Here is a 21,854-nt window from a genome sequence, read left to right on the forward strand (position 1 = left end):
TAATAACCCAGAACATCGATGAGGATGTATGAACTTAGTGTGATAGATATTTCACCAGTAGGAGGTCGATAAAGGGGACATTAAGCTAAACCAATCAGCTTTTCAGAAGCCTTCCTGCTCTTTTGTTATGACAGTCTTTTAACACCCAGTTAGTGTTTTACAGATCAACTGATGTAATCACAGCTCGTCCCTGCATCCCTGATGCAAGTCCTCAGTTACACACAATGTCCTCATACTTTGGCCTTCTAGTCTCTGTCCTGCCTGAAACACATCCACCCCCACACCCACACATAAGACATAAAATGTGCCATAACTTTTGAACAGGCCTCATTTTGTGGTCTTTTTTTCTCCAGTATGCTAAGTGCAGTAAATAAACAGTAAATTTGCATTTAAATGTGCAGAAGTGCAGAAGTGTGTTCTCTGTAAAGGATGTGTTCACTTATTTTTCAAGATTTACATTTACGGCATTTGGCAGAAGCTTTTACCCCGAGCGACTTACAATTTGATCATTTTACACAGGTGGGTGAAGGTGGTGTTAGGAGTCTTGCCCAAGGACTCTTATTGGTATAGTGTAGGGTGCTTGTCCAGGTAGGGATTGAACCCCAGTCTACAGCGTAGAAGGCAGAGGTGTTGCTACACCAACCACTCATTCCAAAAACTCAGATCACGCCAAAGAATGGTTTAAAGAACACATTTGCACAGTATAATACAGCAATAATGTGAAAGTAATACATTCTAATGTGTAATACCAATTATATAATAACCAATTTAAAATAAATGCAGCACAATTTAGGAAGATTTTTGGTTTTAAATGTTATGAATATATAAAATACAAGAATGCAGTTTTAGTTTCATCTTTAGCCATCATGTGAATTTGTTAAGTTATATTTAAATAAATGTATGTTAAAAAAAAAGTAAATGGAATTTTACTCTAAATAATTCTGGATGACTTCCGAGCGTAAAGGGCAGTTGGCATTTTCAAAGTGTAGTAATTAGCAACAGTATGTTAAATACATTGTAAGACAGATGGCAGAAGAAAAGCCCATCAGAGAAGCTGCTGGTGTGAACTTTCCTTGCAGCCAGGCTGTAACTGAGCCTGAGCTTTTAACCGTAAACGAGCTGCCACCCTCCTAACTGATTATAAGATACAGCCACCCTCGCTCTCTCCCTTTCATTCAGCTGTGATCCTTTTCTGTTCTTCCTAGCTGTTGAGTTCATTTCTATATAAGGACTTGATTACAATGGCATTAGCTCTGCTCACTCCTCACTCCTGGTCTTCTGATAGTTGTCACTGTATGACGTCTCTGTGACTCCAGTCCCCAACGTGTGGTTCCTGCATTCAAAAGACATCAAAAAAAGATAAAAACTTTTTTTCCATGTTAAATATCAAACATTTAACAGCAGTGAGGCGTTCAAGGATAAATACCAGGTGTGGAGAAAGTAGAGAAACTGTGCTTAAAGGGGAATTTGGGCAAGTTTTCATAACGTCTGCATAATTCAGCAGCTGAGAAGAGCCTCAGAGGGTCGATGTGAAATATTTAATTCTAGAGAAACCTACCGACTGATGGGAACCAGGGGTTGCCATGACTACAACACACATATAGCCATTTTACTTGCTATCCAAAATTTTTATATTCAATGTCGATGGTTGTAAAATAGTGGAAAAGCTGTAAAATATGGTTCTTTTGCCTCATCGCAATGTTGAATCCTGAGAAAACAAGCATAAAAAAGTCTGTTTGCTTACACAGTTGCCAAGTATTCAATCCATTATTCAATAAATGCCAAAGCGTCTAACAGCCCATGGCTAAATGTCAAGAAGCTCCTTTCTCTGCTAACTACATGTGCGCATGTAAACGCATTCAGTTTACACACACACACACACACACACACACACACACACACACAGGTCTGACAAGACATTAAACCTTTGGTATGGTATTTTCTCAGTGAGACACAGAAGTCATCACTAAGGATAAATATTAGAACTTTTGTCAGTTTTATCATTTTTGTGTTTTATCGTTGGTAATAGTGCTACAGTGGTATCAGTCGTTTCTTTAGCCTGGGGTTACAGACAGTTCACTCACTGTTAATGGTAATAAGCTAAGCATTGTCATTTTACAAGCTTTTGGTCTAAACCTTAAACTAAGTTAGGGGAATATCAGCCTTTGCTAAGATAAAAAGGCCAGATAAGGCAAAAGGACCGGTCAGCTGTTCCAGTGTCTCCTGGCCTTAAATGTCAGTACTGGATGGAGAAAAAAAATGCTAAAATTCCCGAAACACCTTAAAGGAGCGCTTGAGCACGAAGTCTAAATCACCTCAAACGTAGTCAGTCAGCCAAGACACGCTAGAGTCAAAATGTTTGAAATTTGCTTCTTTTGTTATTCAGTGACGCTGCAAGGCTTCTATTGCTGACAACCAGTTGTAGCCAATTCCCCTAGCAATTAGCACGGTGCTAACAGCGTGTCTAACACGATTGGCTCAAACTGTGTGGAGTTTTTAAAGTTATCCTTAATGTGCTCGATTACCTGATTTCTGACACTGTATAAAACACTGCTGGGTCGTTTTCCATTTAAAGTGGAAATTCCGGCGGATACATAAACAAAGAAAAAAAAAATTTCTTTCATCCCAAAACTAAATAATCTTAATATGTCTATTAACATCACCTATTATCATAGATGCAGAAGCTAGAGATTCATACCAAACATATTTCAGTCACTGCTGGAATGAATGTGGTATAACACCGGTGACGGTGACACCAGTGACGGTGACGCCAGTGACGGTGACGCCAGTGACATTCTGGTTCAAACCGAGTGACCTTGTGCAACTGTTTAAAATCAGTAATAAAAGTGATCTACAGCAAATTTTAACTACCCAGCCATTAAAGCATAAAACACCAGGGACACATAGAAGTTCTGAGCTGCCTGATAAACAAAATTATTAGTAAATGAATGAAATACAGTGAGCGAGTTTGACTCGCCTTCTCGTGCCGTGAGACACATCACCCCAAGAAGCAGTTTAATAGAGTTCAAATACTGTGTTAGAATGTAACCTGACACCAGTGACCAAAATGTTTTAAATAAAATATATATTTTAAAAATGTAGTGTAACGTTAATGACGTAAAAAGTAAACATGAATCTGTTTTATACAACTTCCTCAGTTAAACCTCTTAAAAATAAGGCTTTATATTAAAAATGGTTTGAAAGTTGGTTTCGCGACGTTTTACAGATGCAGAGCGACTTTGTTAGATCAACCGTGTAAATGTACGTACTGACTTTTGTAGCGGTGTCTAATGTTTTAAGGCATCTTTTTAAGCCCTGCAGCCTCTGTGACACGGTTTCCGCCTCCAGATGGAGAATGACCCTGGCTATGGACTAATCTATGGCTTCCAGAAAGCCGTTCCTGTTTTATTACCAATGACTAATGTTCTTTGGTTCATGTCATACAGACATAATCAAGTCTCTCAGCGATTATCTCACTCAACCTATCGGAACACAGTTTGAGGCAGGTTTGGGATTTAGGTGTGCAGTACTAATTGGTGACGTGTTGGCTTGCATTACTTGTTAGCGACAGTTAGCCGGCTCCTATAAAGAAGCAAACTTCAGACCAAATATCCATCAACTGTATGTTATTTGGGGTAAAGGGGGAAACCTGCTACTACTCTGAATTCAATTTTATTCTGTGCTTTTACTTTCTATTAAATACACACAGACAATAACACTTTTGACTTGATAGGCCCAGAACTTATGGAAGCCATGGTCCTAGAACACAGATCTGCTGGGATTGAGGAAGAGGGCCTTCTGTACAAAAACTGCTAAATTAGCTGGACGCTGTAACGGCCTGACACCAGCGCAGCCTGGATTCCTCGACCTACATCTCTTGCTGAGATGAGCTCTCGAGGGATGCGTTTACAGCTCAGAGAGGCTTTTCTTTGTTCTTCACTACCAAACCGCTTCACTCCAGTTCACTTTCTGTGTCGTAAACACGTCACACGTGTTATTATAGTCTAACGTCATGTAATTCACATTCAATTCCAAAATGAAAGTGTTGCAGAGGCCAGCACTTCGGTCGTGATCCCTCACTGACCATCACCTGTAGCCAGACTTTTTTTTGTTATGTTTAAAGCACTGCACTTGTGCGAGAAAGAAAACCGTACATAGTGGAAAATCAAAGCCATGTTATACTGGGCATTATTGCGGTTACTTGATGTTTGGCTGTTGTGTCACGCAGCTCAACTTAGTTAACATGTTGCCACTGAAAGCTCAAAGCTCCGCCCACAAATTTGTTCTTTTAGTAACCTAAGCGTGTGCAGAAGTCTGTGCACTGCAGCGTTTCTTCTGAAATGAAAGCTATTAGTAGAGAGTTCGCCCCCCTTTGCTGCAGCAACGGACTTTGTCAAATCTTTATTTCTTGCAAGTCTGCAGGCTGATTTTTGCTCCTGAGTGGTTAATTACGGTCATCGGTCAGAGCACAACAAACACTCACCAAACAGTGGAACATTTCACAAACCTGTCATGGGACAAGCGGGAGAGATGGTCTCGTGAGCTGCTTTGCCAGCTGGAAAAGCACGGCTGCAGTTTTTGTAGTAATTGTAATTTAAGAAAGAAAACAGATTATTTTTAGCTGTCTGGTGACGAGGCTCGGCTGTCCCGTTATAAACGCTAAACAAATGGCCAACAACAGTGCTTAGCTGTTTAGTTTCCCAACAATGTCAGCTTATATATGTGCAAACAGCAAACATTAGCTGGCTCGGGAGGTCAGTGATGGATCACACCTCCTTACTGCCATCAGTCCTACCGCATCCATATCAGAGCCCATCACAGTATTCAGACACCAGCTAGCAGACGACTGGATTTCTCTATTCTATCGTAGTAGTTTGGGGGTTTGAGGGTTGATATCTGATGCTCGCTGTGTAAAAGCATTAACTGCAGTGTGAATCTCTCACGCCAGAAAGTCCTTTTAACTACGTTTAAACTGAGCGGTCTCCCGCTCTCCAATGCCTCACGGCTTCCTCAGTTTACTTTCGTTTAAATCAGGGCTGTAACTCACATGAACCCACTTCTTTCACTTTTGTTGTTTGTTAATGCACTTATACTAAGATCTGAGTGCGGTAACAGTGCTGTGGTTGAGAGGAGCAGACGTGATTTAACGCTGATTAAGCCTGTTAGGCTGTATGGAAAGAGGTGGGTTCACTGTAGGACAGTACAGTTACACCACTGATCTCGTCTCTCAGTCACAGAAGAACAGATCAGCGATCGCTCCACTCAAACAGGGAATATATAACTCCATGTTCATATTTGGCGACTCATTTTACTTCTTCATGTTGGATCAGATCCCTGCTCTGGATCACTTACCAATTCACCATGTAGGCCTGTCTGGATACTATTTGAAATACAGCGCGTCTCTGTAGAAAAGCTCAGCCAATGATATAGATCCGTGAAGTTGTGCCTCACTCTGTCAAAATGCCTATATCACAAAAAATGAACACCATTTTTGAAAATCACCATCAGTAATTATCAGTAAACGAAAATGCCCAAAATGCTTTGTCCTGTGTATATTTCCCCTTGTATTTCACTTGACCCTCTGAATTATGAAGTCATTTGGGAGTCAAAAATATGAATAATGTTTGAAACTAACACTCCTGCAGACGGAAATGATGATATTAATTCTACTACTAAAGTTCAGCACCATTTCACATTAACACCGGCTATTCAAACTGCCTAAGGAGCGTTCAGATGCCTTCTCAAAGACTCTCGAGTCAAGTTGTCTCTCGAGTTCACTGTTGTCTGAAAAGCTCTCCTCTAACCTGCAAAGGGCTTTTTGTGGTTCTAAACTGTGCACTTACATTGAAAAAGACATCAACTTTTCTGCCAAGCACTGTGAAAAAGTGACATGCATCATCACAGATTTGTTGACCATGTGCCAAACAGCTCAGACCCAGTGTTCTGAATATGGGCATGATGCTGACTACAGAATGACGACATGACTTCAGAGGTCTGGAGCAGCCACACGAGTCTAAGGTCTCCTTGCCCAATGCCAAACGTGGGCTAGAGGGGTATAAAGCCTCCTAGTATTGGACTGTGGAGCAGTGGAACTGTGTTCTCTGGAGTGATGGAGCTCCATCCTGTACCTTTGGGATGAGTTGGAGTGATCCAGAACTGACCATCCAACATCAGTACTTGATCTCACTAATGCTCCATCAAATCCTCACAGCAATGTTCAACATCTAGTGTAAGGTCGTCCCAGAAGAGTCGAGGCTGTTACTGCAGCAAAGGGGGATAAACTCACTATTAACACCCTGCATTTCAGAAGAAACACTGGAGTTTACAGACTTTTGGACTTGTAGCTCTTTTCAGCGTTTTCAGACCGTGTGGTCAGAACTGCATAAATTCCAATAACATTGCAGTGATGATAAGGATCAGTAGGCCGCATGCCAAGATGGAAGAAGTAGAGCAAAAGTCATCTTGCAGACTTCTTCACCGGGTCGAATTTGTTTTTTTGATGCACGTTGACTTTTTGCTGCGATTGCTGATCACATGACTCGTGGGCTGATGAGTAAGGAGAAACTATGGCGCAAAACAGGGACCTTGGCCCACCACCTACTCAGCTAATACAGGGAACACGGCAGGCTGTTCCAAAAATTGGCGGCTACAATCTCAAATCATGAGGTTAAAACATTGTGTGCGCATGCGAGACTCTTTCACATGCATATTCATTCAGTTTTCTGTGGGTCAACCTGAGAAATTAATCTCATTCAAACATGAATTTCCATTCTCATGGAATTTGAAAATGAACTGACCGAACGGCCCCGGGCTTTGAATGTTAATATTTAGCTTGGCAGTTCATCGTGTTCAGCTACTCTAAAGCTACAAAGTCTTTTTTTCTCCAAACAAACACCCACATCTGTATTTTGTTGAGTATCTGTGTTCAAGGGGCAGTCAAGCACAGCTATGTTACATAAGTAATTAAACCCCCCCCAACCATTATATATATATATATATATATATATATATATATATATATATATATATATATATATATATATATATATATATATATATATATATATATATATATATATATATATATATATATATATATATATATATGAGAAAATGTTCTTTGGTGCCATACGGCATCAGCATGCAACAGTAGAACAGCAACCCTCAGTGCATACGATGGGAATAAATCAATGTCCATTTCTAAGAATTTCTGTTCAAGCTGACGCAGCAGAGGAACTTTGTACTGTAGAAAACTCTTCGATTCAAATGTTAGGACAGTCGTGACATTCACTGCAGGACAAAAGTCTGGAAGCAAGCACTTATTAATAAATAGATATATAAAAACATTTAACATTTATCTTTACCTGCAGTTAAATCTGAAATGCACAGAAATGTACCCTTATGTTTTTTTCCTATATCAAAATGTTAAAAAAGAAATCTAGTCATTTTGGGGGGGGGAATATATATATATGCATTTAGTTGCCAACAGCATGCATCACTAAAACATCCAATCTGCCATTAAATATTGCCCACTTTTATCATCCAGGTAAGAAAAAAGACTGCATGCTTTTTTTTTAGAATACAGTCAGATACGAAAATGAATTAATTGATAAAATCATTGGCTTAAAAAAGGGAATATAATTAACGTCACTGTGTGAAAACAGAAGCACAAAGTGAAACAGGAACACAACGTTTCTGAAAACGTTTACTGGCATGTAGTTTAATCAGAGCTGTGTGTTCCAGAATATTCCACTGGTGTTGCAGTGATCTCTGTGGTCTCTTGCTCTGTGGCAGGGGTGCATAAGCTTTTTGTGTCAAAGTGCAGTGTTTGTGATGGGCGAACGGCCAAAAGACAAAATAAGGATAAAGACAAGTTTCATATGGAGCATTTAAAACGTTATTATATGTTATTAAAATAGAAAGTTATTGATGGAATAAATGAATTATGTTTGCTCTTACTGGGTGAGGGATCAGGCTCACTCCTCACTTTGGGTTGCCCTGATGTAGAGCATTCTATGGTATTCATTGACCAATAGGATGGGACACTCTGGAGCAGTTGCACATGAGCCTAAGGTCTCCTTGCCTAATGCCAAGTGTGGGCTAGAGGGGTATAAAGCCCCCCAGCATTGGGCTGTGGAGCAGTGGAACTGTGTTCTCTGGAGTGGTGGAGCTCCATCCAACACCTTTGGGATGAGTTGGAGTGATCCAGAACTGACCATCCAACATCAGTACCTGACCTCACTAATGCTCAATCAACTCCTCACAGCAATGTTCAACATCAAGAAGCCTTCCTAGGAGAGTAAAGGCTGTTACTGCTGTAAAGGGGGAGCAAAATCCATCCAAGTTTGACGTTCAGCTTCACGTTTGCGTCATTTCTAAACTTTCGGCCTGTAATGTAGGTGATCCGCTGAAAGCTGCTCAGAACTTGTGATGGTCTTTCTGCAGTGATTGACCAAAGACCCCTCAGCACAAGTCATTTCCGCTCTCTGTGTGGAAGTGGAGGAAGGTGAGCTGGAAATGGAACAGCTCAGACTTCCGATTCGCTGAAATGTGCACAGATCAGATGAACCCAGACAGAATGATGGATCTGAAACACTCAACAACAAAAGGTGCCAGAAAGGATTAATGCAAGGTTTTCGTACCTTTAAAAGACAGAACCAAAACGGTTCTTCCATTTGCTCAAGGATCTCTAAATGGCACGTTCTAGTTTTTTGTTCTTCTTAGAGAGCGAAGATGAAAATCAGACTTTTGGTTAGAGCAGATTCAACTGTGCACTAATTGGCTGCTGTCTTAAATATAAAGATGCCAAAAAGCAAAGAGGGTTCTTTAGTGGTTCTTTGGTGCCACTTCTGGCTCAATAATGAACCAGTAAAGGGGTTCACTGAAGAAGAGGGGAAAGTGTGAAGAAGTCTTTTAAAGTTTAAAGAAGCTTCACTAATGGTTTTAAACTAATTTAGCCTTTATTTTTTCTAGAGAACCAATTAGAACTTTTATTTTTAAGATTATACTGTAGTGACTGAAGGAGGTTCATTCATGCATTTTGAACCGAACGTTACGGACACATCTGAGCATTTTGCCGCTTCCTTTCGGTACACAGAGAAAACGCAGTCAAGGCTAGTTCTTGGCAAAAAAATGCAGCTGATAAGAAAAGGACAAACATGAAGAGAGCGGACCTTTAGAGCCAGAGAAAAAACGTCAATTCACAGTTCTAAGCACATGTAAGTCACTGCGCCGTGAATCTGGAGGACTAAATGCGTTTCTAAGCAACTGGCAACTCATTTAAACAAATGTTTAGTTCCACCAGGTGAGATTTTTTTATTATTTTAAAGAATATGCTCTCATCATTTGCATCTTAACAATCAACCATTGCACAGTACACTTAATGCATTCATGGAAACCAAATAAAGACACGTTCATAAACAACAGAGTCCAACGAGTCCGAAACCACATACTTGTGTTCCCTTTAGAACAAAACAACATGAAGGAACATCCTAGAAAAAAACAAATGAAACTGGCTGTAACACAAAACCATGGGGCCCAAATCCAAATATTGAAAGTAATAATAATGATAATAATAATTAAAATAATGATAATAATAAAGCTTCGGACAAAGCACGTTCTCACCCTGTCCATGTGCCTCAACTCAGAATCGATCAGAAAATATATTACATCAATCAATAAACTACTTTATAAAGTAAATCCATCCTTCTAAAATAAACTTTCAATGACTAGAACCTATTTTAGAGACCCCATTAAAAGATTAAAAATGAGAAGAAAAAACTGAGATAATCAGGGGAGCAGGAGGAAAAGGCAACAGACATGATGTTTGTCACAGTGGATTGCTGAAAAACGTGGCAGTAGCTCTAGCAGATACGTTTTAGTGTAGTTATTACCTTCTGTGGCCTTTTTTTCTTTGAAAATTGGCTATTTATAAAATTTCACTTTCTAAATGCTACATTTTAATTTGTAGATCAGGTTTAAAGCTTGAATTTGTTCGGAGTCGGCCTGTTTTACTAACGCACAGAAAGAAAGACGTAGGAATTGAATGGTGTGGTCGTGTTTGCCCCCCCCCCCCCCCCAAACTATGGCTAAGTATGACTGAGTACATCAGACAACCCACTGACTTAAAGGGCCCATATCAGGGAAACACTTCACCACATCTTACTTTTTCATAAATAAAAGAGTTACGCATGTTATGTAAACACTGACATTCACAACCCAGTCCACACAGTTCATATATGTAAACTAAGCTGCAAAAACAGCCCATTCTGAATGAAGCGTTTTTGTGATGTCACTAAATCCAGCGCATTTACATATCCGTTAATTCAGCCTCCAGCAGTTTAACCGCACCCATTTACACTGGAGTTATAAGTAGTGTTATAGGCTTGACCGCTTTTTGAACAAGGCACCCAATAAGAAAAGAGGTCATTTACATACATTAGTTTTAAAGGCACAGTAACAAAAACGGACTGTTTAATTCTAAGGGACAATGAAAGTTTGGAAAACGGTCATTAAAACTGAAGATGGTTTGGGAGGATGTATTAACAGAAACAGAATATAGTTCATTAGTGTATAAATCAGCCCTTCATATCTACAGAAGGAGCGGCTCCTCCTCAACAGAGGATCCATGTTTCTACAGCAGCCCAGAGCGGACAAACCAAACTCTAACCCTAGAGGGCGCCCTGGTTGGAAGACGTAGAAAGAAGAAGAATCAGTGGCTGCTGCCGGTGCTGCTGGTCATTTTGTTCTTTGAGAAGTTTGGGAAACCAAATTAGGATCAGACTTATTATTATTAAATCCTCACAGCCAAAGAGAAAGAAAACCTGACAGCCACCATAGGTTCTACTGCACGCTTGGAAAGGGAGGGGTGAGGGAAGAGGCGGAGGGTTCAGCTGGTTGCAATCTGCAACCTCACCACTAGATGGCACTAAATCTTAAATGCTGCTCCTTTAATTATGACTAGAAAAGAAAACCACAAATATAATAAATGGATCTCACAGGGGAAAAAATCTAAGACCTGACAGAGAATATGGGCCCTTTAATATACGCTTAAAGTAGAAACCAATGGGCAGGTGCTTCAGCAACTTCCCACTGATGTCTACTGTAAGTGTTGTTGGTTTTCTGTGCTTTAAGTTTAGGGAAGCGTTGAAATTACTGTCTGTAGTAAATGACTGAACGCCGCAGATACAACTGACAGATTAAGTGGAAAAACACTGGAATTTTCCTTTAAATCTAACATTATGCCATTGCAACACAGACACGGTCGGAAGCCCAGTCACATGCTAGTCTCTAGTTTATATATTTAGGGTGGTGCTACTGTACACAGATCACTAGAAGTGTTTTTTTTCTTTTCTCTGTTAGTTAACAGTGTCATGCTCCTGTAAAATCAATGCCTGCAGGATCATTTCCATAGAAGAACAGAAAACATTTGTCAGCCTCGTTAACAAAAATATTGCTCTACAGTACTTCAGTTATTATTTCACTCATAAGAAAATAAAACAGCATTTTTTAGACTTGTGTAAAGAAGCCATTTCTTTTTTTTCTTTCCTTTTTTGTAGCAATACAAACAAAAGCATGTACATGCGGTACAACAAACGCATTCATTCAACAAAATTGTACAAATAAAATAGCACATCGTAGAAAAAAAATTAAATAATTCAATTCACCCTCTGATACTGAGCTATTATAAAATACTCCAAGGGGAATTCATCATCATCATCATCATCAATATTATTGTGCAGATGAGTACAAGCAGAGGATTTTAAAGCATGTCGCCTTCTTGTTTTAAGCTTTTTGCTCCCACAAGCGCAGCTGCTTGTGAAGACGCACTGGTGCCAAAGTCACATGGTAGTTATTTCTGATGTCGCTGGACAGAGAAAATACATAGTCTGACTATTAAAGGAATATTTCAGCATTTTTCAACCTACAATACCATTCATGTTAATCATTTAATGTTTTCAAATGAATATTTTATTTGATTACTTTGAGAATATAACTTTAAATAATGCCAAAATGGTATTTTCTGTGTTTTATTTCATTATATTTATATGTTGTTTCTATCTAAGATGTTATTTTTAACACATTATTGACCTCAGCTTTGAATAAATCACTTGAAACATAAGCCAAATAATAAAATGCATTATTGTATATTAATACAATAATATAAAACAATTTTACAGCCGTTTGCAAAAGTTTAGGCACCTCTCTTTGCATTGACTGAATTTAACATACTGGGGAAAAAAAAAAAAAAAAAAAAACATAAAACGTGGCCTGTGCAAAAGTCATGGCACACTTATTTCTCCAATATGTCAGAATTTGTGCACTAAAATTAGTAGAAAGTGCCATATTTCAATTCTCTGTGCTAACTTCTTTTTATGTGGAGATAGCTCAAACATTGGCATAAGACTGTGTTACTGGAAATTTAACTTTTGAACAAGTGTCTGTAGCATGTGGTCAAATACCAAGGCCAAAATTTGATCCTGTACTTAGTAAAATAACAGAAAAATCAGCAACTCAAATCACCAAATTTAACAGCAGTCAGCTGAAACTGAAGCAACCATCCATTGACTTCAGTTATAAATGTGTTTAAGTCCACAGTTTATAGGTTCTATAACCGAGTAAAGGGAAGCATTTTGACAGTACTGTCCATAGTAACTGACCGTGGGCTACAGACACAGCAGGCAGAGATCAGGATGGAAAATGCTGGAGTTTCCCTTTAAAACAGCAACGAGTTCTCAGCCGGTAGAGCAGCTGCTGTTTAGTTTGCTACCTGGTGCGTTTGTAATGCCATATAAGACTGCGTGTGGTAGCTTAAGAGAACAGGACACAGTGCATTGTTGCTCACATCTGGAGTGATGGCACCTAATGAGGCCTGGCGGACCTCCAGGACTTCAGGACAGGGAACGGTTCTACAGCAGTGGTTATTGCAAAGGGAAGATGACCAGAGGGGAACGTTGATACTGGGCAATGTCTCAGGTACGTAGACGAAAAACAGGTTAATATGCTTCCTTCTGAGTGTGCATCTGCTCCTGGATCTTCTGCAGCATCTCCTGCATCCGTCGCAGCTGGAAAAACAGGCGGGAAAAACAGAGGAACATTGATGTTAGTAAACTGAACCATCAATGGTGGATCGAAAAAAGCCTGCGCGACAGCTTCGAACTGGTCACGTGACTGAAGGGCAAACTTTGAGTGCAGTCCATTGGCCAATTGATTATTTATTTATTTTGACTTCTGCATGGCTGCTTTACTGACTGCTCAACTCTCAGAATGTTGGCATTGGGAACTGGCAGCAGGGAATCGATATGACTCGCTTTGTGCCACCACTGGATCAATATTACTTCAGATTTTAGCTTCCCAAGTGATGAAAATCTGATTGTCAGACAGTATCCATGATTTCTCTATGAATTAGAGTAAATTGATATATTTTATATACAAATTTACACATTTTGTGCAGAAGTCAATGCAAATTATATACACACACTGATATAACATTACAGCATCTAAAATTGTTTCTTGTCATAATTCTAAAAAATACCAGCCTGTGAGTTGTGAAACCAACGTTTTGGTGGGAAATTAGTCTGAATTTTGAGCTTTGAGCTAGTCTTTAAAGGGGGGGGGTCAGTTTATTAAAGAATATTTATGTATATGTAGATGCTGAACAGGAGAAAGTGGACTGTGCTTGTGCAAACTGATATTTGGTGTCAAAATTATGCTGACAGTGTTGTGTTTGTAAGATTTTAATGACAATAATAGTTAATAATAACAGAACATGAACAAAATTCACTTAATAACGTCTTCAGTTTCGATCCACTGGACAAGAAACTACCACAAAGCAAGTCTGTAGTGCTGTGGATTCTGGGGATCTCGTTGGTTCTCAAACCCTAAAGACCGATGTTGGAACTGCTCTAATAGATGCATTCAAAACATGCGGTGATGAAACGGAGTACACAAAGGGTTCTTGAGCAACATCAATGTAAACTATTTCTCAAACCCCTCAAACTGGTCCCTTGGAAACAGGTTGAGAACCACTGTTATAAAGGACCGTGTCTAAAAAAAGTTTTGTAGATCATATGGATCCCTAAGACCCACTGCCATGAAGAACTATGTTTGAGGAAGACATCTGTGAATCTGGAAGAACCTTTAAAAGACTTAAAGAACCTTCTCTAAAAGGTTAAAGGTCTATCCCAATTTAAGGGTTCTCCCTAGAACCTTTAACTCATATAAAGTTTCCTTAAATATTCCTTAAAACTCTAACAGAAGGTGCTCTCTAAAAGAATAACCCACTGAAAGGTTTTTGGTAATCAAAAGTGGTTCTTCCATGGCATCTTCGTTTTTAGGAGTGTAGCAGTTTAAACCAACGGCGTTTAGACTGCAAAAAACCATGTTGTCAAGTGAAATGACCTTAAATTTGAGTCAATATATTTAGTATTTCTTATTTTGAGATGGTTCTGCACTTATAAGATCATTCAATTTGTATCTAGATGTTTGAAGTCGTTTTATTACATTTACGGCAGACGTTCTTATCCAGAGCTACTTACAATCTGATCATTTTACACAGGTAGGCCCAGGTGGTGTTGGGAGTCTTGCCCAAGGACTCTTATTGGCATAGTGTAGGGGGCTTGCCTGGGTGGGGGATTAAACCCTAGTCTACAGTGTAGAAGGCTGAGGTGTTAACCACTACACTATACCACCCAAAATATATTTTATTATATAAAATGTACTCGCAGATAATTTAGCTAGTTTCAAGCTCATTTCTTACAACAAGCCAAATTATCTGCCAACACAGTGAGATCATTTTACTTAATAAAATTCAACAAAAATAAAATAAAACAAGTTCAATGTTTGGAAATATGTTACATAATCTTAATATGATGTTATAATATTTTTAGAATGTTATAATATTTTCCTCAATAGGAAAAATAGACATTTAAGATCATTTTTCTTGACAAAATAAAAATTTTTGCAGCGTAAGTACTTTATTTTTTATACGTTATTCCTTTTTCGACATCACAAAATAAAATATGCAGAAAAAAAGTATATAAAAGCCGCAAGAGCTAAATCTAATCTCAGCGTGAGGGTCAGTGAGTCACTCATTCCCTTTATTCCAGCTTCCATTCTTTTCAGGAGACTCACTTTCAGCTCCTCAAAGAATCTGCAGACACGCCTCCAAAGTTCAGTCTTAGAAGATGGTTTAGCATTTTTGCTTTACTCAGTACTGCAGTTCCATCACAACCCTTTACTTCCTCCACTGCCCAGTATAGCACATTTGGAGCGCCTGAGCTCAGTGTTTATAACTGAGAATAGTCAAAATAATCAAAACAGCCTGGAAGGAAGGGGAGCTGCTGTATTTAGAGAAAAAATGAACACATTACTCACATGAACATCATTTAATCCATCAAACTCGCTTCTGGAAAGTTTCCGAGAGTCGCCTACTTAAGAAAATTGACTGATTTAAAATGAGTAACAGACAGACACGCCCCTGAAGCGGCGAGGATCTGATGAAGGGAGATGTCTGCAGTGTGTGCTGTGGACACAAAGGCCCAATCCCATTTCTTTTTACCCCCTTGTGTTCGAGTGTCACTCTAACCCCTTGGAACTGAGTTACATGTGGTAGTGGTTGAAATGCTGCCCTACGAAATGGGACAAACCTCAAAAAAACAACAACAACAACAACAACAACAAAAAAAAAAAAAAAAAAAAAAAAAAAAAAAAAAATCGCTTCATTAACAGCTACTAGCACCGCTCTGTAGGCGACCCTGCCCGTCTGCAGGGACAGCAGAGGAGGGGAAAGTTCAGCTCCTCACTGCTGGGCTTTAGTTACATTTAGGGATCATACGCCTTCAAAGAGGGGGGCAGTTATTTATTATCACCACCACTAATTCTTCAGTGATATGAAGATGAAGTCAGAGATTCACCAGCTTCTTGTTTGAATTTTCCCGTTCCACCTTAAATGGTGCAGCAGTTACATTCTGGCACTTAGAAAATAGTGGTTATCGTAATTTATTAACGGAGGAAATTCTCACATCCGTGGGTTTCTTTGGTCATTTGCGCTCCATCTTGCCTGTTTTTCTCTTTTTCTCATATCACTCTGTTTGAAGGGCCATGTAGCCCTAACTCTTCGCTCTACCCCTCTATCTCAACGCCCTACCCTAGACGTGAAGAGGGGTGAAATGGGATTGGGCCAAAGTAAGAGGAGGTGATTCTCAGTAATAGCAGCAGTTTTCAGGATTATGCGAAGATTAGAGGACTTTCTAACACCCTTACCTTAAATACTCTACTCTAATATTTATTTCTGTGTGTGTGATCGAGCCAGGCTGGTTGTTTTTACTAAAAAAGTAGCTAGTTCTGCTAGTTGTTTCATTTGTAGTGCTGAAATGGCTCTAATTTGGTCTTTAAACCACACAGAGGGGGGAAACTGGCTTTAAGAAAATTAATCAAGACAGAAAAACCATATAAATAGATAAAGATAGATAGATAAACAAATAAATAAATAAATAAATAAATAAATAAATCCATCCAAGGTTCTGTATATTCTCATCAAGCCGTTAGCTGCTAATTAACTGGCTGCTCATTACTACTTTCTTATGCAGTAACTAGAGTGAATGACATTTTTCAGAGCTTCATTTTCTTTTCATCTTTTGCACAATCCTTAGTTAAGCAATGGTTAAATGATGGGCTTGATTTCTTTTCATTCCAATAAATACCTTTTACAATTAGATACTAATTAAATATTAATTAAATACTAATCTCCTGAGTGTGTTGACATGCAAACCAATAATACAGTCATTATCAGATTTCTGCAGTAATCTTATCATTCAGGAGCTCAGTAATGGGGTTTTTCAGTGCGTGTGAACTCTCACTCTGATTTCTTTCGTTTCTCTCAGTCTGAGCACGTGTGAAAACAGAGCGCCGTCCTGGAAACAGCGAGCAGTGTTTAACACAGAACCTGCAGGCCCAACACAGCACTTTTGGAGTGACGCTGAAACTGAAAACAAGCTTAAAAAGAACTATTTAAATATTCTTCATTTTCTAGATGATGTATGTTCATGATGATGTTTATTTTTTTTATGTTACATTTACGCCACGTCACTTATTCTGTGAGTTTATTGGCTGGTTGTAAAGCAGAAATCCAATTACTGCCTGACTGATGTAGACTTGGAGTTTTCCATTATCTGATTACCCAAGAGCATGTACACACGCTAAACCAGTTATCAGATTATTAAGTGTAAACACTCTGAACCAGTTACTGCCACAATCTGATTTTCTGCAGTTATCAGATTATTAAGTGTAAACACACTGAACCAGTTACTGCCACAATCTGATTTTCTGCAGTTATCAGATTATTAAGTGTAAACACTCTGAACCAGTTACTGCCACAATCTGATTTTCTGCAGTTATCAGATTATTAAGTGTAAACACTCTGAACCAGTTACTGCCACAATCTGATTTTCTGCAGTTATCAGATTATTAAGTGTAAACACACTGAACCAGTTACTGGCACAATCTGATTTTCTGCAGTTATCAGATTATTAAGTGTAAACACACTGAACCAGTTACTGATACAGTCTGATTTTCTGCAGTTATCAGATTATTAAGTGTAAACACTCTGAACCAGTTACTGCCACAATCTGATTTTCTGCAGTTATCAGATTATTAAGTGTAAACACACTGAACCAGTTACTGACACAGTCTGATTTACTGCAGTTATCAGATTATTAAGAGTAAACACACTGAACCAGTTACTGACACAGTCTGATTTACTGCAGTTATCAGATTATTAAGAGTAAACACACTGAACCAGTAACTGCCACAATCTGATTTTCTGCAGTTATCAGATTATTAAGTGTAAACACTCTGAACCAGTAACTGCCACAATCTGATTTTCTGCAGTTATCAGATTATTAAGTGTAAACACTCTGAACCAGTAACTGCCACAATCTGATTTTCTGCAGTTGTCAGATTATTAAGTGTAAACACTCTGAACCAGTTACTGCCACAATCTGATTTTCTGCAGTTATCAGATTATTAAGTGTAAACACTCTGAACCAGTTACTGCCACAATCTGATTTTCTGCAGGTATCAGATTATTAAATGTAAAGACACTGCAGCAAATCAGATTGTGGTAGCAACTGGTTCAGTTATCAGATTATTAAGTGCATGTAAATCACTTATTCTTCATCAGAAAGTGATGTATTGTACTCCCTGTGTCCTAAGAAGGCCTAGTTTGAGCACAGCGTCTGAATGAACTGTGCTATTCAACAGAGCTTCTAGCATAACACAAATGAAAGTGCTCTGGAAAATGTCTTGTTCACATTGGTTACTGCTTAATAAAGCAGCAACAAGCAGCCAAAAAATAACCAGCTACTGACATGATAACAGCATCACAAGGGCTTCATAATGTCCCCCTATACTGCAGTGTTGTCAAAAGAATAAATGAATGAATAAATAAATAAATAAAAACAATGTGGGTGAATTCAGTCTGCAGTAGAACTAATATTACTGTGCAGGTGTTCATGGTGAAGCCCTCATCCTGAGCTCAGCTCTTTATAGATTCATGACTCGTGGTAACTAAAGTGCATCACTGTGAAAGTGTGCAGGCTTCCAGACCTATGACACAAACACTGGAACCAGCAAAACCAGCATATATACAAAAGTCCCAGAAATGACAGTGTGTCATACTGTCTCCCACAGCCTTGTGCGCCCAGTTAAACTGCTCTAGCAGGAGGTGACTGTTAAAGGAATACAGTGGTTTTCAGTCAGACCTGTATCTGCTGGATCTGTAGCCTACAGTCAACTACAGGCAATATTTTGTAAAGAAAATTATACTATGAAAAATAACACATGCATCAACAGCTGCCCATTGGATTCTATTATAAGTGAGATTCAAGGTTTTCTGTTCTTTTGTTAAGCACAGAGACACGTGACTGACCGTAGGCTAGAGATAAAGCACAGAGAATCAGGTTAAAAAGCACTGGAGTATCACTTTAAGGGGGAATACAACCGATTTTTCAAAATTTCTCCACAATCCAGTGTGTGAGATGTAAACAGTGATTCAGAGCGGTTTGGTGTGAAGTGGTTCAGACGTCTTTACAGTGGTGGTGATGGGAACCAGGGGTCACCATGACTACAACACAGATATAGACATTTTATTTACCATCCAGAACCACCAGAGAACCTACACGAGTCTTCTGAGCTTATATGGGATGTTGATGATGGGAAATAGTGGAAAGTGATGGAGCTTTTAGATGTGGATGTCTGGTTCCTATCACCACCACCGTGAACAATTCTGATTCAGTAAGTTTCTCTAGAACGACTGTTTACATCTTAACCTTTTAAATATGCAGGGATTTTGAATAATCTGTGTCGGGGGTACTACTGCTACGCTGTGTAGCCGGTGCTAATACTGGATTTAAATTCATGTCTTGCGATCTCTCCTCTGAGGCCCTCTCGGTTAGGTGTGCGACCTGTTTGAGAGGCTCTTTGTTGTTTATTTTTATACAGTAAAACCCATGTAGATGGTCAGGACCCCTCTGGGTGTGTATCAGTTGGGGTTGGATTGTGGGGCTCTGGCTCTGTATGGGGGTCCGGATGTGGCTGTGTGTCCGGATGGTGAGGTTGCTCGTGATTGGCCGGGCAGGCGGGGTGCTGTACCTCTTCGTCTTTCTCTCGGATGAGTTTTTCCGTCTCCGTGTCTGCTACCCCCGGCACCATGGGGATGGGGAAGTCTGTGCCGCTCTCTCTGGTTAGTTTACTGCAGGCGGGGAGAAAAGAAACACACAAAGTTCAACGCTTTGGACACATAATTTAAGATTTTATTTTTTAGAATTTAGAACCATCAGCCAACTGTGTTTGCACACCATGGAATTAAATCTCCGCATTTAACCCATTCGTGCAGTGAAACACCCACATGCATGCACACTAGTGAACACACACTACAGGGCAGTGAGCACACTTGCCCGCAGCAGCAGGCAGCCCTATCCACGGTGCCCAGGGAGCAGTGAGGGGTTAGGTGCCTTGCTCAGGGGCACTTTAGTCATGGACCATCAGCCGAGGGGATCAAACCGGCAACCTTCCGGTCACAGGGCTGGTTCCCTGACCTCCAGACCATGACCACCCCTAAAAGGGTTTATATCTTACATAGTTCATGACTTTTTTCTCTACTTATCCAAAATATGGACCTTTTAAGTTTATAGAACAATAAGTAGCAGTTACTGAGTATTAATTGGGCCCATATTGTACATTGAATTTTTATCATACTTATGCTATGTGTTTTTATGTACCAAACCCAGCTGTAGTTTATTTTAAGTAACCAATTTCCAAACTCTCTTTATCCCTTAGAATTAAACAGGCCGTTTGTGCTACTGTGCCTTGAAGACTGATGTAAATAAATTAGCTCTGATCTGATTGGCTGGCCCAAATAAAAATATTCTAGGCTGAAAAATTCCTCATATCTTCAGCATAAATGTGTTGGCTGAATAGCATATCGATGCTATTGGAACAAAACCTTTTATTTTCAAAGTGTTAACTTTACAGGAGAAGGAAAAAACATTCGGTAACACTTTACTGTAGGGTGCTGTTCATAAGGCTGCATGACACTTACATAAGGTTGGTATACAGCTGACATAACTCTACATAACTGTTTATAAATGCTTATTACAACAGTTTTTTAAGGTTCTTTGCATTTTTTACGGCATCTGGCTGACACTCTTATCCAGAGCGACTTACAATTTGATCATTTTTACACAGGTAGACCAAAGTGGTGTTAGGAGTCTTGCCCAAGGACCCTTGTTGGTATAGTGTAGGGGGCTTGCCCTGGTCAGGGATTGAACCCCAGTCTACAGCGTAGAAGGCAAAGGTGTTACCCACTACACTAACCAACAGATGTCACCTGCCATAAACTTTAACTGACTGATCAAAATTGGCAAATGTAATCTTTGAAACAAATAACGCTTACTGGAACAAGCATTTATAAACAGTTATGTAGGGTTAAGCCAGTTGTCATGACAAGCTTATGTAGGTGTCATATTGCCTTATAGCAACCCTGCATAAAGCACCTTACATAAAATGTTACCAAACATTCTTAGTTTTGAATGGAAGTTAATGGAACTAAATTTTGTCCCAAGCACTTTTGGAGCATTTCTGTTGGTCCGTTTATTTATTTATTTATTGACTGGCTCTGAATACACCATCACATTAAAGCAACATACATATTAAACAGTAACTACTAGTTGAGGCGTGACTTCAAGATTGGTGGTGTAACTGAAGCCTGTGCTCAGAACCGGAGCAGCCCAATGTTGACAATGTTGACGCAGAACGTTCAGCAGCCTTTCACTCCATGTTCCAGTCACTTCATCAGCTTTTTAGTTTATGGTCAAATAAATATAGTTTTCAGCTCCTCAGTTTAAACAGAACCGGGTTCTTGCTCTGTATGCTTAATATGATTTTACTTCATATACCCGCCTGTGCCCACCTAACAGTACGGTGTTCCACGCTCCACATATAAACACTTTTATATCTCACTACATTAATGCAGAATTCAAAAGTTTTACAACAGCTTTGAAGGTCAGCAAATCAGATTTCAGCAATATTCGTTATGTAATTGATATTTTTATGATTTCAGGCTTGCCCATGAACAATTAATTCTATTAAGACTATTCATTGGTTTAAAAAAAAAAAAGCCAAAATAAGCATCACTGCACTATTACAAAAAACCCAGGGTTTTCCAAGGGTTCTGTGGTAAAAAACAACGGTCCTTTAAGAACCATGAACGCTCAAAGAACCATTTGCATGGTGAAATGGTTCTTCAGATTGATGGAGAATGTAAAGGTTCTTCTATTGTTATGATGTGAAGCTTA

The 21,854-nt window shown here is 39.2% G+C and overlaps 1 protein-coding gene across 8 annotated transcripts in view; it reads right to left on the reverse strand.

Moving 5' to 3' along the window:
• Positions 1–9,290: 9,290 nt before the first annotated feature.
• Positions 9,291–21,854, reverse strand: part of sept4b (septin 4b) — a 105,245-nt gene continuing 92,681 nt past the window's right edge. For 7 of the 8 annotated variants that reach the window (XM_037530944.1, XM_037530942.1, XM_037530946.1 and 4 more), the window contains 2 exons: positions 19,651–19,750; positions 9,291–13,064 (listed from right to left, as the gene is read on the reverse strand). In XM_037530944.1, coding sequence (XP_037386841.1) covers positions 12,996–13,064; positions 19,651–19,750 — 169 coding nt within the window. In that variant the 3' untranslated portion in view covers positions 9,291–12,995. Of the gene's footprint in view, positions 13,065–19,290; positions 19,751–21,854 lie in introns of those variants that run through there. The other variant, XM_017691894.2, reaches the window with a different exon arrangement.

The sequence above is a fragment of the Pygocentrus nattereri genome, chromosome 19, assembly GCF_015220715.1.
Source record: "Pygocentrus nattereri isolate fPygNat1 chromosome 19, fPygNat1.pri, whole genome shotgun sequence".
NCBI lineage: Eukaryota > Metazoa > Chordata > Actinopteri > Characiformes > Serrasalmidae > Pygocentrus > Pygocentrus nattereri.